Source organism: Nelumbo lutea, chromosome 1, assembly GCF_056320005.1.
Source record: "Nelumbo lutea isolate HS-2025 chromosome 1, American lotus-T2T, whole genome shotgun sequence".
In the NCBI taxonomy this organism is placed as follows: domain Eukaryota; kingdom Viridiplantae; phylum Streptophyta; class Magnoliopsida; order Proteales; family Nelumbonaceae; genus Nelumbo; species Nelumbo lutea.
Window position 1 is genome coordinate 105325985 of NC_142684.1, and position 26194 is coordinate 105352178.

At 41.6% G+C, this 26194-nt stretch overlaps 1 protein-coding gene across 1 annotated transcript; it reads right to left on the reverse strand.

Annotated features, from left to right (window-relative positions):
• Positions 1–246: 246 nt before the first annotated feature.
• Positions 247–25557, reverse strand: LOC148876578 (transcription initiation factor TFIID subunit). Its single transcript, XM_088969227.1, has 7 exons — positions 25095–25557; positions 24902–25011; positions 21192–21961; positions 5071–5209; positions 3374–3693; positions 3167–3283; positions 247–571 (listed from the first exon to the last, which is right to left on the reverse strand). The coding sequence occupies exons 1-7, from the start codon at positions 25432–25434 to the stop codon at positions 544–546; spliced, it is 1824 nt and encodes a 607-aa protein (XP_088825353.1). The 5' UTR covers positions 25435–25557; the 3' UTR covers positions 247–543.
• Positions 25558–26194: the final 637 nt, after the last annotated feature.

The following is a 26194-nucleotide window of genomic DNA, read 5'->3' on the forward strand; positions in this document are numbered from 1 at the left end:
TTTCAGCATTTCTCTTTAACTCACCATATAACTTTTCAAAACATCTAGGGAACTCATCTCATTAGTTTGACCTTAAATAGACTAACGGGTGTTACTAGATTTTACATATATATATATATATATTAAAAGATTAACTAAAAAACATGAAAAAATGAAAAGTTCAAAAATTTTTAAATTACTAGATTACCATTTTTCCCTTTATTTGACCCCTACTATTATATTTGACTATTTGAGTGAGGACAATTATAAAATTTTTAAATTTATTCATATTTCATAATTATATAATTTTTTTTTCAAATCTCAGTGGAAGATATTGTGGCTTCAAAATAAATCCGCTAGTGCAACCAAATATGAACTCAAAGTTGCTACAAATTTACAAACTTCACTTAATAGCTGCTGTTGAGGACCTACCCAAGGCACTGAAGCCACCGTTGATATCTGTCTCGGAGGAAAAAATGACAGCTAATGGCTTAATATCTTACACCATCAAGTCAAGAAAACCATAGCTGATGAGTAAACACATTGGATCTTCACCTCTTACGGTCAACTCCTTTTACCACCAATAATATTCCTGTCGCAGTAAAATTTAGCCGTCACCAAAACGTCGGGGTGCTCATCAAAACCAAAAAATCAAATCAAATTAAGGAAATGAAATCGGAAAATTCGATTAACTAAACTTTTTTAAGTTCAGTTTGATATTTTTTTAAACCTAAGGAACCTAAAAAAAAGATTTCCTTTCGTTATCTTTGCGTTGAAATTCATCATTTTAACCCTTGTAATAAATATTCTAACAATTGCAAGTACTGTTCATCTCCCTCTACCTCACAATACACAAATAACACCCCAATTCCTGCTTCTCAAACCTTTCTTCACTGGCCGCCCAAAAAACCACAGATCCGGAAGAGCTCTTCAAGCTTTCCCTCCAAGTTCCCCTTACCGAGCTCTGCGAGAAGTTGTTATCGGCTTCCAAGGTCAGCGACCTTAGGACATGGCTCAGCGTGGCAACCACAAACGACCAGTCCTGCGTAGACGGGCTACAAGAGTTGAACAGCACCACCGCTGCAACAGTGCTTAAAGAGTTGAGGGTAGCAATGAAGAACTCAACCGAGTTTACAAGTAATAGCTTAGCCATCGTGTCCAAGATCCTGACCCTTCTCGAGAACCTCGGTATTCCAATCCATCGGAAGCTATTGGATGTGGGGTCTGACTCTGATAAGTTTCCGGCGTGGATGCACCCTGGTGAGTGGCGACCGGAGACTGCTGCAGGAGACGGTTCTGTGGATCCGATTGGTCATACATGCACACACACAATCTGTACTCTCTTTTCTTGTCTTTGCTCATGGACTGTTGTTGTTGTAGGCTGGAATTGCAAAACCAACAGTACGAATTGTCCTAGTGGATGATGCACTCCAAGTATTCGAGATGGCGCTCGGCTGGGCTGGGCAGAGTAAATTAAGTAAGATATTTCGTCTTGCCAGCAGGGAAGAACCCCGGGCCTGGTTGAGATGGAGAGATGAGCCTGGAATCCTGAGATGGATTCAGTAAGGGACCATCACCGCTTGCCTGAAGTACGCGGCGACGGAAGACCATTCCCTGAGAAGCTGAGGCGGACGACGTATAAGGTGGACCAGGAGCAAAACCCAAAACCAAGGTCAATATCACCCCACCTTTCAATTTCGTTTCTTCCCTCAACGAGCGCCAAGCAGAGCGGCGGCCGCTGCAAGAACCACAATCATGACAACATTTGAACAGTTGAAAGAGTTGGTGCTCTCAGTTTATTGGTTTTGATTCTTCAACAACAAGGTGTGTATGACCAATCGGATCCACAAAACCGTCTCTTGCAGCAGTCTCCGGTCACCAGGGTGCATGGACGAGTTGATCTATGGCGTCTTCAAACTGGGTTTGGCAATCACGCAGCATGGCCACGAGAAGAGGATCGCCATTGACCTTGGGGATAAGCTTTCGTGGGTAAAGAAGCGAGCTTTGAGAGCTTGATAAGGGCAACTTGGAGGGAGAGCTTGAAGAGCTCTTCTGGATCTGTGGTTTTCTAGGCGGCAAGTGAGGAAATGCTTGAGATTGCGGTGCTGTTTGTGTATATGAGGGAAGATGAACAGTACTTTTCGAATATCGATAAATCCGATACGTCAGTATGGGCATATTGAGCGAATCGATACCTTTTTTTATATATACAGGGGTCTTTGTCACAGACCCCATATTACAGGGGGATCATGATTAATCGAACCGGGCCAGTAAAAATATATACACCTGCACCCCTACCAGAAAGTATGAACTCTACACCATAGTGGATCCCAAACTCGTCATCGGTCGCTTTCCACTGAATCTCAGACATTGTTCAATGTGAATGATGCCAAGCATTACAATCAAACCTTTGAGACTTGCCATGACGTGGCCATTCACAATTGCGGAGAGTTTAGAAGAAAACCATCTGAACTCAATGGAGAAGTTACACAGCAAACTAGTAATTCAAGTGGGCCTACTTCCACCGGCGCCATTAGAGAAGACTATATGAACTCAAAGAAAGGGGACGGGTAAACTCAGATGGCTCCTGATGCACCGAAGGCACGAGACTGCGGGACATATCCATTCTCTTTGATAATGGGCTATGGAAGATAGTTGACCAAGGCTGAATCAACAAAATGTGTGGCTTGTTACCTCAGCATCATAGAAAATGTAGTCGGATTGTCGGAAACTCGTAAACCACCGAACGATTCTCTTCATTGTATCTTTTTTAACTACTACTCTTAATTATGTTTCAAAAAAAAAAAAAAAACTACTATCCTAAACTTCTAGAGATGTAGAAAGATAAGCCCAAAGTTATTGGGTTTTGCTCAATCTACAAACTCATCCAATCACATCCACCGAGCTCTCGTCCCTATGCAAATATGAAAACAAAAGAGGGTGTGGGTCATTCAAGGTCCTTAAACTTATAAAATTACTAACCCATGTTGGACGAAGTGATTACTTAAGTTGGACAGCAGTTCCAAGTAAACATTCTTTCATTGGTACAGAGATTGTTCTAATCTAGCTATTCTGCTCTCTATACATCCTCATTTTTTTCTGAAGAGTTAAAGCATAAAATGATTGAGCAATATTCCACAATCTGAACATGTAATCTGTTGAAATACATATCGTGTATGCTACCTACTTGGGAGGGGACGTTAGTTTGTGTTCTTCAGAATCATGCTTTAATGCTGCATCCCCGCCCATTAATTCCTGAAAGCCCTCTACTTTCACTGGCGGCGCCCTTATGGTTGCCAAATTCCTGCACGTGTGGACAAACTTAAGAAATCTCGCATGTGCCAGAAAAAGTGAAGAACTGCCATAGTAATCTAATCATATATAAGATTCTTACTGTGTTTGGAGCTGAGGAATTTGAAGGGATGACAACTGTTTAAACTGATTGCTGGATTGATTGTGGAGGTTTGCAAACGCAGCCATTTGCTGCTGCCTAAACTGCATTTGAGGATGTCTATGATTTACACCAGTGAAGGCATTACCATCAATTGGTGATTCAGTTTGGCTTTCAATCTTGACTTCCACCATGGATCTTTCTTTCTCCATAGTCGTACCAGACCGAGGAGTGGATGGTTGGCGCCTTCGCATTCTCTCCCACTGCTGTTGCTGTTGAAAAGCCAGATTCTGGTTATGCACCATCTGCATCTGTCTTGGAACCTGCGAGTTCAAAGAGGAGACACAAGATAACAGTTATATTTCTAGATAAATAGGTCATTAATCCATTAGGTTAGCAATTATCATACTATATACACAAAGGACATGCTATATGGAGCATAATGTCGGGCAGTCAAGAAACATGTCCAAAAAATGGGTGTGGCAGAAATGTGTATGCTGAGACGAATGAGTGGAAAACCCGTAAAGAATAGGATCAGAAATGAAGTTATTCAAAGGAACCTAGGAACAACTTGAATAGGTGATGAAATGAGAATAAGTAGACTAAGATGGCTTTGTCGTGTGCATAGAAGACAATCAATAGCACCCATAAGAAGTAATTTATTGCAATTTGAAGGGGCTAGAACCAGAAAAGTCACAAGTCATAGTAAGAAATGATTTAAGCATCCATAATGTAACAAATGGATATGGCATTAAACAGAACAGAATACATCTAGCCAACCCCATATGATTGGAATAAGGCTTCGATGATGATGATGATATACAAAGTACAGCGTGGGTTTGACTGAGACAAAATTCACATTAAAACTTTAAATCCAAGATATGGCACTGAATAGAATGGAATGGTAACAAAGGACTCATGTGGCCAAGAATTAGGTGATGATAATAATGATAATATAAATGGAATTCATCTTGAAGACCTGAGTAACACACTATCAGGAACGATTTTTTCTATGAGCCTCTTGGTCAGTGTTGCATACTCGAACATGGGAATCAGAATCTGACACCTGCTCAGGAGTCCAACTTGGCGAACCCAAAAAAGTAGGATTTGTGGACATCTCTCACATAAATAATATTTTATTGCATATGAAAATTATGAACATTTAATATTATTTTTAAGATCCACATAACTATATTACCATAGCTTAAAATATTTTCACTAACAAATTAAACTCGCATCCTTCACCTATTATTTGCCACGTGGCCACACTAGTTGTTTTTCATTGTTTTCATAATTTTGATGTTAATTGGAAAAGATCAAACAAACAATGGATTATAAGTTCTGTAAATTGGATAAATACACCCTACTGAACAGTTTAAATGGTTGCACCTGTGTTATAAAATAGAATTTAAAGATTTGTAATCTTGGAGAGTAGATGTGGTGGTGACTTTGGTAAAACCATCTAATTCATACAGTTGCTGAGTCCAACATGTATTTTGGAAAGTCAGACACAAATCACCTCAAGGACACATGTTGACTCACAAGTCTCCTCCAAAGGTGGGGTGTCGATGCAACACTGCCCTTAGTGCACAGATCAAATAGAGAGAATACTACTCTTTGGATCTTTTAAGACCTTATCACCTTCTAACCTTTATTAGGGTATAAAAGATAAAATGCAGAGTTCAGCATAAGCTCATTACTTGCTGTGATTGTAGCATAGAATTTTGATGTTGTGACTGGAATCCTGGCTGTGGCTGGAGTCCCCTTGCATGCTGCTGTGCTTGGTGTGATAAAGTCCTTGTACCATCTTTCACATGATCCACCAACGTACCCAGATTGCTAATGAAAGTTCACAGGAATAATGTTAGACAATCGAACAAAATACTTGTACTAAACAGTGTCCTACAAACAAATCATTTTTATTTGAGAGGCTGGAAATACAAACAGAACAGAAATGGAACCTTTTAATGTAATAACCACATCAACCATATAAATATACATTTTGCAGAACAAGCAAACAAGTTAAATAGATTAAAAAAGACAAGCATCAAGAACCTAACGGGATTTTATACCACATGACTTTATATCACTAGGGCAAAATTATTTAACAATCTTCATTAGCTGTTTAAAAAAAAATTGTTAACAACTTCCATTTTAATTGGCAGGCGTCTAAAATCAATATCAATGAAAAGGGGAAAAACCAAGAATGACTTTCACAAACCCAAAAGAACAATACCACCACGATGACCAACCCTTAGAAGAGACCAAAACAGGTTATAAAATTTAAAATGGATCAAAATTGCTGCAAGAGACAATAATTCAATATTGAACATGAATTTTGTGAAAACAAGAGATAACAATGATAGTTGTTACCATCACCATTATCAGCATTATAAACTTATCCAAACTATTTACATCAAAGACAAAGATATTTGCAATTATTCAAACATAATAATAATAACAACAACAACAACAACAAGAATATGATGATATTTTTTTTGAAGGGTAAAAAGAAAAATTTTATTGAAAGAAAAATGATCGGTGTTAAGACAACAAACAAGGTGTTAAGATAACACCCACAAAACAAAAAAAAAAAAACAAACAAACACTTAAGATCACAAAACAGAGGGAAGCAGCTGAAAGCCACCCAGAGACAAAGCAACTCAAAATTCTTCTTTGAACATTTCATCCTGTCCATCTCCTTCAACTCCTTCCTCGTTCCATGCCTCTCCTTCCCCAACTGTGGTCTTCTTCGAGCTTTCTTCAAAAGCTTCGAAAGCCTTTCTAGCAAACTCCTCTCCAAACTCCACCCAAAAAAAAAAAAACAGCCCTAAGCTCTTGCCCACCTTAACATCCCTATCAACCAAACAATCAATCTCCACTCCCCCCTTCCCCCCTTCTCACCCACCCTGACTGATGAAGTTGCAATTGAGCCCTTTTCACTATTTCAATTGCCCCTTTCCCCTTTATATTCAATTCCAAACCTTCTTCAGTAGTTGGCATTCGTTGTAGCTGAACCCCTTGTGAATCTTGGTTCATGGCTCCCCTAATCTCCAGAACTTTCTGTTGAGGGCCCGGGAATAGGATCTCGTCACGGGTCGGTCCACGAGGAAAACCTCCTGTTTTCCCTTGTTCCTTCCTGCTCTTGATGAACCTATCTTGACACCTCTGGTGATTTGTTCAAGAAATCACCAACTCTCCTAACTCACTTCTTCAACTAAATATTCGATATCTCATTCAATAATGGGGTCTCCTTAAATAGGAGATTACAAGAGTCCTAATCAAAGGGAGTCTCCTTGCTGAATAGGGAGACTGCCAGTTCCATCGTTCCAAGGATAAGATAAGCTAATCCTAACCTGACAAGCTACTAACAAGATAAGATAAGAGATAAGAACAATAAGATAAGAACAAGCAAGATGAGCTAATTTAATCTAGATAAGGGTTGTTGCCGAACTAGGTAGGATGACCATCACTGAATCACTGCTGCTGCTGGCGGTGGGTCAGGTTCCTGTTGCTGCCAACGGCGATTGTACGTCTTCCCGAGGAAGGCGTCCATAACATTACTCCCCTCCTGGACTACGAGCTTGTCCTCAAGCTCGAACTCTGGATATGTGGCTTGGAACTCTATCAATGGGATCCATGTGGCTTCTGTTGACAGTAAATTACACCATTCCACCAAGACTTCAAGGATTCCACGATTGAAACGAGAGCGGGTGACAGCTTTAGGTTGGGGGACCAACTTGCCATCTCTCAAGGGTGGCAGGGAGGGAACTTGGTCCAGGGGAATACCCGTAAATGGCTTCAGCAAGGAGATGTGGAACACATCATGAATCCGGCTGGTCTCAGGCAATTTCAACTGGTAGGCCACACTACCAATCCGTCGTAGAACCTTGTAGGGCCCACTTGGGGGCCAGCTTCGGGGCAGCCTTGTGGCACAAGGAGCGTTGCTGGTATGGCTGGAGTTTCAACCAAACAAATTGTCCTGGATCGAATGGCAGTTCCCTGTGGTGCTTGTCATAGTGGAGCTTCATGCGGAGCTGAGCCTGCTGTAAGCAAAGGCGGACGTCGGCTAAGAGGGTGTCGCGCTCTTGTAAGGAGTGATCCATTGCTTACAAACGAGTAGAACCGGGCTCATAGGACAGCAAGCAGGGAGGATCCCTGCCATAAACAACGCAAAAGGGAGTCATGCCGAGGGAAGAATGGTAGGCTGTGTTGTAGCAGTACTTGGCCCAAGGGAGCCAATCCACCCACCGTCGTGGTTGATCGCCTACAAAACAGCAGAGATACATCTCGATTGTGCGGTTAACCACTTCCGTCTGATCGTCAGTTTGTGGCCGGTAAGCTGATGAATAGGCCAAGGTGGTGCCGTGTAGCCGGAATAACTCTTTCCAGAAGGCACTAGTGAAAACCGGGTCTCTATCGCTGACGATGGATTCAGGTAACCCATGTAAGCGAAAGACGTGTGTAAAGAAGGCGAGGGCAACTGAAGTGGCATTGTACGGGTGTGATAGAGGGATGAAATGGGCGTATTTAGAGAAGCGGTTGACTACCACGAAGAGAACTTATTTGCCACCTACCTTGGGTAGTCCCTCAATGAAGTCCATGGAGATGTCAGCCCAGATCTGTGTCGGGATGGAAAGGGGCTGAAGGAGGCCTGCCAGGTGTAGGTTTTCCCATTTGTGTTGTTGGCATGTGGAGCAATTCTAGACAAAATCTCGAATAGAAGTCTTCATACCCCGCCAATGAAAATCAGTCTAGATGCAGTGTAGTGTTTTCTGAATGCCCTCGTGGGTGGGGTTATGGATGTTGGTGATGATGGTGGGAATCAACGGGAAATCTGGTGGAAGATGGACTCGTCCCTTATACAGTAGCAACCCATCATGAAGTGACCAATTGGGGTCGGCGCTGCCAGACTGGATCTTCTGTAACAAGAGCGACCATTCCGGGGACTGTGGTCCTGCCTTCTTAATGTCGTCAAACAGAGAGATCCGAGGTTGGGAAATGCTACACAGAACCATCATGTTTTCATCTCGCCTAGACAAGGCATCAGTTGCGCGATTTGAGGATCTCGCCTTATATTCCACCCGGAAGTCAAACTTGAGTAGTTTGCTAACCCAATGTTGCTGAGGGGAAGTGGTGAGACGCTGCTCTAACAAGTATTTGAGGCTGTAATGATCAGTTTTGACGACGAACGACCGTCCCCACAAATATGGCCTCCAGTGCTAGACGGCTCGGGCTAGGCCGATTAGTTCGCGCTCATAGGCTGGAAGCTTCAAGTGCCGGTCAGCCAATCTACGGTTGAAGAAAGCAATCAGGTGGCCTTGTTGCTGTAGTACGGCCCTGATACCCACTCCGGAAGCATCACACTCGACTGTAAATTCGAGGGCGAAATTAGGTAATTGCAAGACAGGGGTGGAAGACAGGGCATTTCTCAATGTCAAAAAAGCTTCATCTACTGCGTCGTCCCACCAAAAGGAATTTTTCTTCAACAGGTTGGTTAATGGAGCTGCCAACACTCCATAGTTCTGTACAAATTTGCGGTAGTAACCCGTTAAACCGAGGAACCCGCGTAAGGCCTTGGCTGATTGAGGTTTGAGCCATTCTTTTATAGCCTGAATCTTGGAACTATCAACTGTCACACCCTGCCCATGGATGACGTGGCCGACATAAAGAAAATGGCACTCCCCAAAGGAGCACTTGGACCGTTTCAGGAATAATTTGTGTTGGCGTAGGAGCTCGAAAACGGTCCTCAGATGGTGGACATGCTCTACCCACGATTTGCTATAAACGAGGATATCATCAAAGAAAACTAAAACAAATTTGCGCAATTGAGGCTGGAATACCTCGTTCGTTAGGGACTGAAATGTAGATGGGGCATTGGAGAGTCTGAATGGCATGACTAAAAATTCAAAGTGGCCATGGTGGGTGCGAAAAGCAGTCTTCTTCACGTCACTAGGAGCCATGCGAACTTGGAAATATCCGGACCTGAGGTCCAATTTAGAGAAATACTGGGCACCATGCAACTCGTCCAGCAGTTCGTCCACAACGGGAATAGAGAACTTATCTTTGATCATCTGGTCATTGAGTTCTCTATAGTCAACACAAAACCTCCACGTTCCATCCTGCTTCGCCACCAACAAAACCGGCGAAGAGAAGGGGGAGTGACTTTTGCGTATGATTCCTTGGTTCAGCATCTCTGTACATTGTTTCTCTATCTCATCCTTCTATAAGTGAGGGTAGCGATAAGGTCGGACAACGACTGGTGCTGAACCCGCCACCAAAGGAATACGATGGTCGCAAGCTCGGGAAGGGGGGAGGCCCTTGGGTTCCTGGAACTGATCTGAAAACTCGACGAGAAGTTTTTCCATGGTTGTCGGTTCTGTCTGAAGTGCATGAACCTGTGGTGTCTTTTCTTTAACCCTGCAACCGTGCCATGAAACTTGCTTTCCATTTAGGTGGAAGGTCACGGTGACGGCGCTGAAGTCCCACAAAATCGGGCCTAGGGTAATTAACCACTTGACCCCGAGAACAATATCGAACCCATCCAATGAGAGTACAAATAAATCAGCAAGAAACAGTTCAGAATTGACCTGTACCGGCACGTCCTTACAAATTCCTGGATAGTGAACTCTTTCACCATTTGCGACGGCTACCTGTAGTCGCGGTCGAAGCTCCATTGGCAGTTTTAACTGAAGGGCGGCATGTTCACTTATGAAGTTGTGTGTACTCCCAGAATCGACGAAAATGCGCACCGGTTGACCTGCTATTTGTGCCTGTAACTGCATGGTCTGAGAGGTTTTAATGCCGGTGATCGCATGAAGAGAGATATCTGGCTCGAATATGAATGGTTCTTCTTCCTCCTCCTCTTGTTCATCGATTAGGAGGCAAAAAAGCCTCTTGCATCTGTCCTGCCGAGTAGAGGTCATCACAGTTGAAACATTGGCCTCTTGCTCGGTGTTCTGCCATTTCTGCCCTAGTCAGACGCTTAATGGGTGGGGCGGCCATGTTACTACCTGTACTTGTCATTGGTCTAGAGGCAGTGTTGGTGGGAGATTTCAGTTCTCGGCTGGTAGCAGAAGAGGGGGTCGTTGCTGCTGATCTCGGGGGTACCCATGAGTTTGGTGGCCGACCCACATTAAAAATTCCGCGACTGAGCTGCAGTTTGCACTCGAACGCGCGGGCTAAGTTCATGGTTCTGATAGCCCTGCCGTGAACATATCCACTTGCTGGTCGGGCCGCACGGAGGATGCCCTCTTAATCAGCTCACCCATTGGGTTGTTGGTCAGTGGGGGTCCGAACCTAAGAAGGCAATAGGGCTTAAACTAGGGCCAACTGAGCCCGAGTTCTTCTTGCTCTAACTGATAAAACCAAAGTTGTGCTTCCTCTGTTAAGTGAAAGGCTGCGAGACTTACCTTATCCCGGTCATTTGTCTATTGGTTCCGAAAAAATTGCTCGCAGTGATACAGCCAGCCTAAGGGGTCTCAGTTGACGTTGTAGGACGGGAATTCCAACCAACTGTACTTGGGGACAACTGCGATTCTTTGGCCAACGGACTGTTGTTCGCCGAAAGACTGGCAGATCTAGTCGGCGGCTGTCCCTCCTTCAGAGTTCCCTTCCCTGCTAGAAAGGGTTAGCTCCATCAGGCGTCGCAGCTCCCTCACTTCATCTTTGATCTCACGGACTTCGGAGCTGGTCTCCACGAGTTGGTGCTCGAGGTCGTGGACCCTGGATGGTAGCTGCTCTAGATCACCCATGACACCTTGCTCTGATACCAAGTTGTTAAGGGCCCGAGAATAGGATCTCGTCACAGATCGGTCCACGAGGAAAACCTCCTGTTTTCCCTTGTTCCTTCCTGCTCTTGATGAACCTATCTTGACACCTCTGGTGATTTGTTCAAGAGATCACCAACTCTCCTAACTCACTTCTTCAACTGAATATTTGATATCTCATTCAATAATGGGGTCTCCTTAAATAGGAGATTACAAGAGTCCTAATCAAAGAGAGTCTCATTGCTGAATAGGGAGACTGCCAGTTCTATCTTGCCAAGGATAAGATAAGCTAATCCTAATCTGATAAGCTACTAACAAGATAAGATAAGAGATAAGAACAATAAGATAAGAACAAGCAAGATGAGCTAATCTAATCTAGATAAGGCTGTTGTTGCCGAACTGGGTAGGATGAGCATCACTGAATCACTGTTGCTACTGGTGATGGTTCAGGTGCCCGTTGCTACCGGCGGCGATGGTACGTCTTCCCGAGGAAGGCGTCCATAACACTTTCATCTTCAAAGCTTTACCTTTTGAGCCTTTTTTTCTAATAAACTTGTTTGAACTTGTTGGTAGGACCAACACCAACCAAACCATCTTTCAAACGTTAAAAAACTTTTGACATGTGGATAAGCTAGAACTTGCTCGGCTCTCTTACTTCCTTCAAAGACTCTGAAGCATAAGCATCCCTTTCCTTGATCTCTGAATTCCTTCTTCGACCTAAGTCGATCCCAAGTATCCCAGCTAGGAATTCAAAGCGTAAATGCTCTTATCAAACTTCTGACCCACCATTCTTGTCTCCTTTGCTCGCTTCTTCAAGCTTAGAGCTTGTTTCCAACCTCCTAGCTTCCCCTCCTTTGCACCTTTTCTAAAAACCTTCATCCCCTCTTACTCCCTCCTCTCCTTTCTCTACCCCCAGCCTTCTTTCCTCCCCTATCTCCCTCAACCTTAGCAGAATCCTCGTTAGACAACACCAAACGCTCCACTTGGGGCAAATCAGTAAGAATTTCCACCACAAGAGAGCCAAAACAGATAGACCTACCTGAAGGCCGGTTGATCTTTGCATGTTTCTCCAATCTCCCAACATCCTTCTCCCTTGGAATGAAAATAACTTCACCGCACAGAAGACAACGAAACTCTTTCTCATCAATTTGACTCTCCTTGTTTCTTAGCCTCACGGTTTTTCTTCCAGAACTGTCGTAATTAGCAATGATTCAAACCCAATCCTCCAGCTTCTTGTTGCAGTTAAAACTACTGCAAACCCTTTTAAGTCTCGATCTCAGGGAGTGGTCCCCACTCTCAGCATCCGACGTCTCAAATGAGCCATGTGGCCATTCGTATATCCCCTTAAAATCGCTCTTAAACTCCCACCCTCCAACGTGCACCTATTCATATTTTCCTTCCCGACTCCAACTATGCGCCTCTCTTTTATAGTCCCTATCCCACCCCAAATTACTGCTATGCCCCTCGCATCTTCGCCTCCATCATCTTCCTCATCTAAGCGACTCTTCGACTTCCACTCTTCAACAAAGCAACCATCTTGAAACTCCAACCCTGTTTCAGATTTCTCAAAATTCCTGTTGTCAAGGCGTCACCTTCGCGTCTAGTCACTTTTTGGGGCTCGCCTCGCCCAAATGCCAAGTGGTTTATATACCGATTATACAATTTTGTATAACATTTCATATGTTTTTATATTTTAAGCATATAATATTAATATAGGCAAGATATACTGCACCATCTTCTTATTTCTTTTACTAAATAATATCTTTTAGGGCAAATTTCTTAAACTACCCTTATTGTTTACATATTGTCTTAAAGTAACCTTGTTGTTTCTGACAATTGACATCGCCGTTAAGTGCTACTGGAAAGAAATGAAATGTTGAATTTGCCCTCCACTATTCCTTAAATTTTCAATGTAAAACCCAACCGACAAAAAAAAATCAAAATGAAGAAGTTGATCACAGCTTCAACGATGACGAGACTCTAAACCCATACGAAAATATGGTCTGACACGCTATCTCTTGATCGGAAGCAAATGTTGAGCTTCACTCCATTGGGTTATTTCTCTCTTGTTTGATGATTGATGTGGATACATTTTCTGTAATGGGTGTCTTTAGCGTGCTAAAAGAATTCTAATTTCTGAAAGGTGGAAACTTTATTGTTTATGAGTCGAGGAATGCTAAGGATTGAAATCTTAGTAATGTAGAACGATGGAGACTCATTTGTTTGACCTATGATGATTCAAATGTGAGCTTTTGATTTCCGAATCTTCCTTGATTTGATGGAATATATTTTTTCAGGCCACTTTTTTCATTTCTCCCATTGAATTTGATCGAGAGCCCGAGGGTGACTTGACCATTGGCCTATTATGCTTTGTAAGGAGGAGGTGCGAAATGTGGGTCCAACTCCATTTAGATTTGAGAACATGTGATTAGAGCACCCAGGGTTCATTAAGAAGGTTGAAGAGTGGTGGGTAGAGAGCAATCCAGCAGTGGAGTTGTATGGGATGAGGTTTCACAAGAAGCTCCAGTATCTGAAAGGTAGAATCAAGGAATGGAATCTACTGGAATTTGGGAGATTGAAGGAAAGGAGATAGAAGGTGATCACAGATTGAGGACTTGGACAATAGAGAAGGGAGGGAAGGCCTAACTGAAGAGGATAAGGAACAAAGATGGAGATTGCAGGAACAGTTAGAGGATTATATTTTTCAGGAGGAAATAAGCTGGAGGCAAAAGTCAAGATGCAAGTGGTTAGAAGAGGGGGACAGGAACACTAAATTCTTTCATGCTTTGGCTTGTGGCAGAAGGAGGAAAAATTTTATTACTAGATTAGAAATTGAAGGAGAAACAGTCACAAGTCAGAGAGAAATTACGGAAGCATTTGCAGGTCATTTTAGGAATATATATAGAAGGCCACTAAATAATAGGGTATGGTTGGAGGGTTTGGATTGGCCAACACTGAAGAGAGAAGAGAAGGATTGGTTGGAGAAGAAATTTGAGTTGGAAGAAATAAAAGAGGCGGTATTTTCAATGAATAGATCAAAGGCACCGGGCCTAGATGGTCTTACGATGGCTTTCTACCAAGATTGTTGGGAGATTCTAAAGAAGGATATATTGTTGGTATTTGATGAATTCCATACCAGAGGAGTGATTAACCCTGGGTTAAATTCCACATTCATTGCTTTAGTTCCCAAGAAAAGTGAGACAAGCCATCCAAAGGACTACAGACCGATCAGTCTAGTTAACAGCCTCTATAAGATCACCACTAAGGTGTTGTCAATTAGAATAAAAAATGACCAACTATCATCTCGAACAATCAAGGAGCTTTTGTGAGGGGGAGACAAATAATAGATCAGATACTTGTAGCAAGTGAGCGTTTAGAGGACTACAAGAGATCTAGGAGAAAATGTATGGTATGCAAACTAGATCTAGAAAAGGCTTATGATATGGTTAATTGGTCCTTCTTATTGGAGGTGATGATGAACTTTGGGTTTGGAGACATCTGGTGCAAATGGGTGATGGGATGTATTAGGGATTGTCATTATTCTATCTTGGCGAACGGGACAATGGTGGACTATTTCCCAGCTTTGAGGGGGATTAGACAAGGAGACCCCTATCCCCCTTCTTGTTTACATTGGTAGCTGAAGTGCTAGAGGGATTGATATCCAAAGCAGATTCCAGGGAGCTCATAAGAGGGTGGAGAGTTGGAAGGGATAATGTACCACTTACACATCTACAATTTGCAAATGATATGATCCTATTTTGTGAGGGAGGGGATATCAATTGGATTAAAATTTTGAAACTCTCTATACATCTCTTTGAACAAATGTCAAATCTTAGGGTGAACTTTGAAAAAAGTTGTATAGTTGGAGTCAATATGGGGGAAAAGGAGATTGGGGAGTATGCAAATATTTTGGGATGTGTAGTGTCTAATTGGCCATTAAACTACTTGGGCTTACCTTTGGGGGATAATCCTCAGAGAGATGATTTCTGGGCCCCTATTGTGGAGAGATTTGAAAAGAGACTTGCCAACTGGAAAAGAAATTATTTGTCTCTTGGAGGGAGAATCACCTTAATTAGGTCTACGTTGGCTAACCTTCTTGTATATTTTTTGTTAGTTTTCATGATACCGGTGAAGGTGGCTAATAGGTTGGAAAAGTTAATGAGGGGTTTTCTATGGGAGCCGGGGGAGGAGAAGAGGGACCATAGGGTCAAGTGGGAGGTGGTCTGTAGAGGTAAAAAGGAGGGAGGGTTGGGGTATTGGTAATATTAGGACTAGGAATCTTGCATTACTAGGGAAATGGTTGTGGAGATTCTCATTGGAGAAAGAAAGGTTGTGGGTTAAGGTGGTGGGAAGTATACATGGACTGGCAAATAATGGATGGGATTCAGGAATTCTAGCATAGGCTACAAGAGCTTCCCCTTGGAGAGTTGTTCAAGCCATCTTGCCCTTATTCTCTCCATGGATCAAGTATGACTTGCATTCTGGTAACCTTATCAAATTCTAGGAACATGTTTGGGTTGGGGATCCCCCTTTGAAAGATCAATTCCTAGGCCTTTTTGCTATGTCTTCCCTTAAGAATGAACCAATTTCATCCTTTTCTTGTTCCTTCCAATTCACCTTCTGGGTTTGGTGGGAATTTAAGTTTGAGAAGAGGTGTTAGGGACACAGAGTTTGCTTGTACTATAGCCTTACTATCTATCCTTGAAGGGATATTCATTGAGCCGTCTAAAGCAGATAGCAGAATCTGGACACTCATTCCCTCGGGTTGCTACACTTGTGCCTCCTTTTTCAAAGCACTATTACCCTCTCATCCTGTTGGCTGTTAAGTGTGGTGTCGACCTATACCTCCTAAGGTTGGGAGTTTTTGTTGGGAAGCCTTCCTAGGAAGAATTAATACAGGAGATCTACTCCAAAGGAAAAGACCCAACAGTTGCTTGTCTCCTCACTGGTGTGTTCTCTGTAAGTCTGATGGTGAGTCTGGATATCATTTACTAATGTCTTGTCGGTTTGTTAAAGCTATTTGGGTATGGTTTACTTCTCTGTTTGGATGCATGTGGACTCCCCCTTTGAATGTTCCAAGCTTGTTTTCTTCCATGCCTAATTGCCCAACTAAAAGGGCTAAAATCATGTGAAGGTGTGGTAGAGCTGCAGTCTGTTGAACAGTGTGGGAGGAGAGGAACTCAAGGATCTTCTCAAATAAAGAGAGAAGTGTGGAAGAAATCATGGAGATCATCCACATTAGGATGGTACAATGGTTGAGAACATTGGAGCTGTTCAAAGCGTTCTCAGTTGATGAGCTGTTAAGGAATTGGAAGGAGATTGCAGATTCAAGCTTGCTGGACTCCTCCACCCCTTGGGTTCACTAAACTGAACTTTGATGGCAGCAGCATAGGCAACCCAGGGCCTTCCGGAATTGGGGGTGTAATAAGGGATGAAACAGGGAACTTGTTAGCCTTGTACTCTGGGCTGATTGGGGTGGGAGACTCTTCGAGGGCTGAGATCTTAGGAGCTATTGAAGGGATACAAAAGGTTAAGGAAATGAATATCAAAAAGGTGGTTATAGAAGGTGATTCTGAAACGATGGTGAAATGGCTAAAAGAGGGCAGTGCTATGATGGGGAAATACAGCAATGAAAAGAGGAAGTATAAGTGGTTAACCAAGGACATGGAAATTCAATGTACATGGATAAAGAGAAGTGCAAATGCATTGGCTGACGGTCTAGCCAGGCAAGGGGTAAATAGAGACACATTATTTTTGTAATCACTACACGGTCAAAAAGTTTCTTGGGTAGCTGGAGTTAGACTTTTGAGCCCCATCCCTTTGTAATCCTGATTTTTATCACTAATAAAATTCCACTCTTACTGATAAAAAAATAGTACTCTGATATTGGAATACGGAAATTTTAAGACTTTTGAAACACAGAGATTAGAACTAACGGGGATCTTTTAATAAAGAGGAGAGTTTTGAGAGTCTATTTCTGAATACATATGGAGCTTGAAGAATCAATTGTAAATGGTGAGGTAGAGGAAACCGAGAGTCGGAACAGTCGGGACAGTCAGGAGAACTCTGCTGAAACCTCTATCAAGGAAACTCATCTGATATCATTTGCCTCCCCAAACCAGGTATGATAATTCCTAACTGATAAGAAACCAAAGAGAGAAACATAAGAATCAGAAGAGAAGAGGGGTTTCAAATTCCAACAAAGCCAAGTGCTCATTGCCCAAATCCAAAGGAGTAGGGGTTCTTATCATCGTCGCTCTGTTCTTCGTCTCAAGGTTGAGGACAATGAACAGTTTTGGAAGGGTATTTTTAGGAATTAAAAAAATATCAATCACATGATGTCACATGTGAATGGAGTGTGACAAAATTAACGGCAAGGGAGGTTTTAGACAATTGTCAGAAACAGTAGGGTACTTTAAGACAATATGTAAACAGTAGGGGTACTTGAACAAGGGCTCCACCCCTTCTTATCTTTCTTCTTCTTGAACAAAAACAAGGGCTCCGCCCCTCGTTATTTTTCTTCTTCAAGAACACAAACAGAGGCAAAGCCCCTTCTTTTTCTTCTTCTTCGAGAACAAAAAACAGAGACGAAGCTCCTTCTTCTTCCTTTTTCTGGTACAAAAGCATGGGCTCCGACCCATTTTTTTCTTCTGGAACAAAAACAGGGGTTCAGCCCTTTGTTTTTATATCTTTGTTTAGACACTAAGTGACGCCTAGGCGACTAGGCGCTCCCTTGTCGCCTAGGTTCACCTTGCACCTTGAAAACTATGCTTTCGGCACACATTCTGAAAAAGGTATTATCCTCTCCCTTGACAAAAATTCTCGGGTCGTATTTCTCACCTGCAAGAGCCAGAACTAAACACTCTGGAATGGCAGAGACCTCATCGACCTCCACCAAAATTCCCACAAAGTCGATCTTCTCCCGGTTGTTGTTCCCTTCATCAACAATCAAGAATTTACCACAGGCATCCCCTAATCACTTTGAAGGATACATCATTCCATGCATGCAGGGGATACCCAGAACACCAATCCACATCGCCTTCCTCCTTTTGCCTTCTTCCTTCTTGTAGGAGACCTGCCGCTGGAAAGTGGAAGCCACCAGCTTAATCGTAAATCACAGCGCCTATTCAACTTAGCTTCAGACTCCAGAACCCACTCTGCCTCCTTCCTGCCATGAAACATAAACAAGAACAGTTTCTCGTTCAGCCTTCTGACACCCAAAACTCTATCCTTACCCCATTCAGGATAGGCCTAAGCGATCACTTCCTTCTCCTCCATATCCATTCCATCGAACCTTCCAATCGAGCTTGCATTGAGAGACTTCATCCTCTTGTCAAGCCTTCCATCAGAGTCAATCTGAATCTCCACCCAATTCACTTCTCTCGTCAAGCCATCCATTGCTGTAATCAAGCTTTCATTCCAAGACCCAAGTAATGATTAAAGACACCAGCTAAAAAACACACAAACCCCTTCTCTATTAGAGGGTTCACCACTTTCAACAGACAAGTCTGTCACCCTTTTGTGCAAGGAAAGGAAGAAAAAAAATGACTTCTCTGTGAGTCTATGCTAAGTTGCTGGAGTGTCATCAGAAGTCGTGATTCTTTTGGCAGTTCTTTTTTGGTTCAATTGGCCACTTTATGGTTACCATATATATCATTCAAGGATTGATGAATTAAAAAAGGGAGGAGGGAGAATGGAAATATGATGCCCTTTATTATAACATTTTATCTTTTGGGGGTACACATACAAAGGGCCCTTCTACTCTCTTCCTCTAGTACACTAAAGGTAGCCTGACCAAATTCATCTCCCTCAAACAGAAAAGACCAAAGAATTTGCTGCTTTAGCTTCCCATTGTACAATTGATTAATCAGTAACCAGGACCTCCTCTGAATCCCTGTCACCCAACTTAAGCCCCCACTCTGGCTGCTGCTCATCCTCTTGTCTTCAGATGTCTTCCAACCTTCCTTATCTCCCTCCAACTGAATGAGGGCCATGTACTTCCTTTTCCAGTCTACTTAAAGACAGAAAATTAGTGCTCAGACTCTCAAGATTATCTGCCAAAAGGCAACTACTCCACTTACCTTTGCACTTAACAATCCTAACTTACTGCTCCCATCCTCCACTCTCCTTTTTATTTTCTCAAACAGTACAAGCATGTACCGTAAGGCATGTCCCTGTTTCAATCCTGCAGACTATGAGACTAGCCCCCATCTCCTTGTCATGCATCATCTCCTCATTCATCACCTTAAGACTCCAAACCAACTCTATTAACCACTTCCTAAATTGCCATAGTCAAACTAGCTCAACTGGGAGTGGAATCACATTATATAAATAAGTTAATCCTGTCCAACCATGTTAAGAATATCCCATCTCACCCCAATGGAACCAAACACATGATGGTCAACCATACTACCATATAGCACCAGCTCACAAGTCCAATTTTGGGCATGTCTGCAGTTGATCACATTACATGTCCAGCAATCTTCATAAATAATTTGGGTTGTTAATTCAAGTTTTAATTTGAACCAATTCTTCCAACATCACCCCCGCATCTTTTTTCTTTTTTTTTTTTTTTGATAATTAGCACCCATACATCTTATCCCTGCACCATTCATCTCAGTAGTTACCATGATAGCAGTGGGTCCCACCTTGCCTGTCACATCTCCATTCTCAACCTTCTGCTTTTTGATTCTATGTGGGCATTTTCATCATTTTCATCACACAGTTCTTTGAGACTCAAACTGAGACCTGCCTACAGTGAATCACCCCATGGGACCCAAGTGGCACAATAAGACCACTTCAACTCCAGAATGCCATGGCCTACAACCTTACAGTTGTGAATGTGAAGTTTTCCATTCACAAATAGCCCCAAGGTTTTTGGGATGAACTGAAGTCACCTGCACCATACCATCAACTGCAGAGATTCAATCAAATTTCAAGAGATGTCGTTGCCACCATCTTGTGTTAGAAGAAGGTTGATGAATAGCCCCAATAAAGGACTCCATTTACCCAACTATGAATTCGAACCACAGAATGATTCTTTCCCATGCTTGAGCATGAATATACCTCCCTGCTCTGATGAGAACACAAAGAGGAAAGGTCACCCTCAAATATCTTGATCTCCAGGTTAGTCAGACCTTCCCACCCTACAAAGCCCATTCCTCAATCTCTCTATCCAAGGAGTCATAGGCCAAATGTCCTACTAAAAATCAATTAAGAAATGCAACTCCCTCTGAAATCCCTTTTTCTAGTTTCACCTTGTTTGGTGATCCAACCACCTGACTGAAGTTATTCCCTCTTTGATACCCTAGGTAGCTAGTGTCCACTACCCTCTTCATCACTAGCTTGATATAATGAGTGAAGTTCTGAATACAACCTTGCTATTTATGCCACGTGCAGGGATGACCTAGCCAACCCAGGGTGCCCCTAAAATACAAGAGCCTCTGAGCAGGCCATGTGCCCAATACTTGCCCTGTAGGTACCCTATCATACAATGATTCTTTCATCAAGTCACCAAGTGATATGACCATTAAAACCAATCAAAAGGACTCTTTAAGTTTTTAATTAGCATACATGAAACAGAAATGGCCAGGTTGGCTTTTAGGCTGAAATTGTCCATGAAGTAGAGGTGGAGAGGAGATCAGGTGGACCCAAAACCATATTCCATGTGGATGATTCTTGTTTCATTTATACTTTTTTTTTTCTATAGATTGTTTCATTTAGACTTGTTCTACTTTTTTTTTTTCAGAAACGGTAACTTTCATTAGACAGATTAAGAGAATACACTGTCACCACCCCATTTAGACTTATTCTATGCACTTATGTAAAGAAGTAAATGAATAAACGATTCAAGTAGCAAACTCTGTATTCCAAGTTCCTTGTTGAAGAGAAACAAAAATAGCCATTTGAATTGGAAAACAAATTGTGATATATATTGCTTAGATTCCTTAACCATTTCCTGTTATTTAATTTTTCCCATATGACATTCTTTGAAATCCAAATAAAGCCAGCAAGTCACTAAAACATTCTTCAAATGCAAAATGTCTACTCACTTATATCCAACTGTTTGAAGGAACATTTTGAGAATTTCCATGGCTGAACACTGCTTCCTGTAATTATCAGTGAGGACTTTCAAGATGCGTCCAAGTTTAGAGATATGACAGCTGAGGCATTGCGATAAGACTTCCATGGGAACTTCTGTTACACCTTCAAACCCCACATTTTCCAGCATGCGAGCAATCACCCTTTGACACATCCGAGATACTTGATCCTGACCCAGAGGTTTCTTGTTCTCATCAAGTCCATTCTTTCCCCTGTATTTACTTCTCCCAAGTCCCATTTTGAGGTACTCTGGCCTTATGCCAAACCTTTCAATCATTGCAGGACTCCGAGTCATCACATGAGGTAAGCTATCAAGAACCCCATAAAACTCCACTTTCTGGTTATCCTCCACCCTAGTTGCAGGAGGGAGTGCACTATCAGGTACACAATTTGATGGGAACATAACTTCAGGAAGTAAAGATGTTTCATCATCAACTGAGTCATTTCCATCTGAGACAGAAAGGCGCATGTTTGACCCATTCTCCCAAATGGAATTTCCAAAACCCATGTGTCGATCCTCCTTAAATGCTTGTCTCCTTCTCTTATGCTTCTCAATAAGCATAAGATAAGTAGACATCTCCTCAGGTGTTCGCTTATGTGCTTCCCGTTCACCAAGTGGTAATTTTCGATCTCCAAATGATAGTCTAAGTTGCCTGCTGGCTCTGAACTTCTCAGCAAATTGCCTATACCATGATTCTGGCAAGTCATCATGCCTAGCTCCCTGAGAAATATTATCAACTTCAGTATCGCCATGTCTTGATGCAAAATTAAAGTTTAATAACTTAATATTATCTGAAAATTTTGCAGCAAAATTGCATAAATAAAAGAAAAATGATAGGTAAACATTAGATGGCAGTGCACCTATGCTAATCAGTGCTCTGAGTGTCTGATTCAAAAATCAGGTTCTAGAGAAAAACTTTAATATTTTAATACATTACTTTCTTAATTCTTATTAAGTTGCTATGCATAGGGCATACCTTGTGAATTATGAACAATACTTTATTGATCAGTGAGATATGGCTAGGAACACTTAGCCAAGATTTGTTGATTATTTTCTTGTAGTAATCAATTTAATATGTTTTTTATTGGTAATAGGAGAACTTTATTAAATGAAAACAAGAGAAACATTTAAGAAAATGGAATAACAATACTCAATGATGAAGGGGCCAAAAGCAAACAAAAATCTGTAAGGAGAAAAGTACAATAGTTGGGAGAAAGTTTATGGGAGATACTAAATGTCTCAAATTAGAACAACAAGACTTTTTCATGTCATTTGTTTTCAGTGACATAGTTTGGTTAAAGTTCAATACTTCAAGTTAGTAATTAACTTATTATCGTAATCTTTAATTAAAATGTATTTATTTGTTGTCTTGATATAGTTAGTTGAGTCCAGACATTAAGTAGGCAACAAGCAAGTATTTAGGTGTCAAGACTGAGATTTCTTGCTCATGAAAAAATGTCGAAGTCAATTGTGTTTGCTTGGTAGGCAATAAATGAAATGAATTAAAGCTGTTTGCTATTTACTTATCTGTACCAAAGTGGCACATATCTCTCTCCCTCCCTCTCTCTAGTATCACCATTACATAGTATAGGCCTCTCTAAGTTCTGTTTTAGTATTGAAAGAGCCTCCTAATCCTTATTCCTAGAAACAAAAAATGGTACAATTCCCACCTATCCTATATCACCCAAGAAAAAGAAATAAAATTAGCATGGGAGGGACAGTGGAGAATATTGGGTATGAATTGGCTGGACTTGCTTGAGGAAGGTTATATGCATGGGAGGGAGTGTGGGGAACACATTGTTGCTGTGTTATAGCTTCATGCCCTTGTTTTCGAAATAGTAAAAAAGAAAATTTCATTGAAAATAAATAAATAAATAAATAAATAAAAACTGATTACAAGCATCACCGAGGTGTTAAGATAGCACCCAAACCAGCTACATAAGACAACTAAAAACACCAACAGCAATGATCGCAGAGAGAACATATAACAAACCACCCCCAACTCAAGAGCAACTAAGCATCTCCTTCAAATACTTCTTGCCCATCACCTTCCTCATTCCACACCTCTTCTTCATTCTCTCTTCCCTCTTACTCCTTTCAAAAGCTTCGAAAGCCCTTCTAGAAAACTCCTCACTGCCCCAAAAAATAACAGCCCCAAGCTCTTGCCAACCCTAACATTCCTGTTATCCAATCTTTTCCCCTGGCCCTAGCCTTATCTCCAATCCTTCCTCCATAAAAGTCAACAACTACTTCTCCTATGAAGCATAGGAACTCAACTCTCCACCTCTCAGAAACCTTCTTCTTTGAGCCCTTCTCTTTTTTTTCTTTTCTCATATAAACTATCTTATATTTATCGGTAGGACCAGCCCATTTTAGTTTCCCTGATGGACAATTCCAGACACGCTTCCATAATAAACCAAAATTTCCATGAGTAAGCATCAAAACTTAGCTTTATGGAGTACACATACAAGGAAGCCAAGGCATGGCTACATTTTGGTGATACAAAGTTTTACTCTCACATGGCAGTAGACTTAAATCTATTATTATTATTATTATTCCCTTGTTGAGGGAGGAACTTGAATTCCCTTCTTCATTCCTTTGGAAGTTCCTAATGTCTGCAAAGTTGGTATATTTTTAATCTGCATATCTAAAAAATATAAATCAATGTGAACTATTGGAACATGTGGGGTAGGCTCCAATACCAATTGTTACATACTTAATCAGAATGTCAAAAGTCCTAGGACTGTCAGAACACATCAAGCCAAGCTGTTTGACCATTAAGACCACAACAAATGCTTCATCATCCTTCTGTATCACCATGTTCTCCTTTCTTTTTTGGAAGAAGGATGTTAATCCTCTTCAAAGCCGCCATTCTAATAAAGAGTTTGACTAGGGCAAGTTGTCTTCAAAATGGCACTGAAAAAATAGTTGGGATTGATGCAAGTCTGCAACTGAGGACCAAGTAGGTAGGTAATCATGACTAATTCGTTATTCTCATAAAACTTGAGCAAGAAAATTTTCTGCACTTTACATGCAAAAAAATGAAATTCTTACAGAAGGAGAAAAACGTAAGTTGTACTATTGAAGAGGTTAGGGTTAAGATGATTTTTTTCACATTAGGAATTGGGATGACAATGATCGATGACTACTGTGATATTGATGAAAAAGCAAACATAACAAATTATAATGGTAATAGTACTTATCAAAAAAACGATAATGGTAATAGCAGTATTAGCAAACACTAAAGGCTGCAGCAGCAAGAGAACTTACTAGGAGGTCAACCACAGCGGTAATACTCTTGCCCAATCTAAACAAACAGCAAGATGGACACTTTCATTCTCATGGAATGTGAAAGAAAAGCCAAAAGCATTTTCTATCTTCTATTTGCTAACTTCCACTGGTTTTTCTTTCTCCTAAAAGGACAACTCTTTGTATCTCTAACGGATGATTGTACGGATAATATAAACGCAATACAAGAATTCCCCTTACTACTTGTTTCTAGAATATTTAAGTAACCCTAGAGAATTAGAACCGTTATCCTATGATGAAACTCCAAAGCTGATGTTAGAGACTCAACTTGGGCATCGTGCACAGAACATAACTTAACCAGGAAAAAAACTTCCAATCGTGAAATAGCTTAATGTAGCTACTAACTCAAACCTTAGAATGTATGGAATTAATTGGAGCAGAGCCTTCCTGTTGCTGGACCCCGGGGTCTTGTGAATCATCTTCTAAGGAGAAGTACACGTCATCCGAATGTAACTTGAAATCTGAAAGAATTGCGTCAACCAAAATGAAATGAAGAGTAAAGAAGAAAAGAAAAGTCAATGGAAGGAGACTACGGAGACTTAACAGGTAGGATTAACCCTCGAAGGAGCAGAAGCTGCGACCGAGGAAGAGGAAGAAGAAAAAGAAGATGTTGACGAAGACGACGATGAAGAAGAGTGAGAGCGGAGGAAGAGAGAGATGCTGGCCTTGTCGAAAAGGAGAGCTCGGGCTCTGAGCTGGAGTTGGATCTGAGCCCTAGTTTTGGAATCGTCGGTCCTCATGAAGGCCTCCCATGCCGATGGGGAAGAGAGGAAAGGAGCGAAGTTCGAGTAATTCGACTCGCCGAGCCACGATCGCCAGACGCCGCATCCTTCCAGCTTTCTCGCAAGCTCGTAGCCCCGTCCGTCGTCCCCCAGCAAAGCCATTACTTGCTCCGTTACTCCTCCGATGGTATTTCAGAATTCAGATACACGACATAGTGAGGTCAATCCATTGGAATTTTAGAGAAAATATCGGGGATAAATGTAATAACAAAACTTAACGAGGGTTAGCTGCACATGATGGCTGCGTTGGGAACGATTTAACCAATAAAAACGCCTCACGTCAGTCATGAATGGCGCGTTATTTTGGGTGCACAACCGACGTGGGGCGTTATTATTGGTTAAAGTGCAGCTAATTCGTATTCTACAATGAGTCACGAGGAATGGATGGAAAAAGCTAGGTATGGATGGAAAAAGCTTTGGGAATCCTCATAAAATATGTACTAATCATATAAAAACATTAATAACATTAAATTTAAATTTCAAGTTGAATTATATATTGTATTTGAAATCAGTGTAAAATGTTATCATGTAACACAAAATCATGAAACTAACCCTTGCTCTTTCAAAAAGACAATGGGGGGAAGAGTGTAAATTTTTACATGGATAAAAAAACTTTCTACTTCATTAGGGGCAGAGCAGGAATTTTTTATGAGAGGGGCCAACCATTGGATGAGAAATAAGGAAAGGGAGGAAACTTACATAGAAAAAATGTGTACGGTGTACATATTTCTAGACCATAAAGGGGGCCATGACTCCCCTGGTCCCCCTAGATCCGCCCCTTCCAAATGCATGTAAAACTGAACCAAAATGAAGTTTTACATTGATCATAATTACACATTCCTTCCAAATGCCTACAAAACCG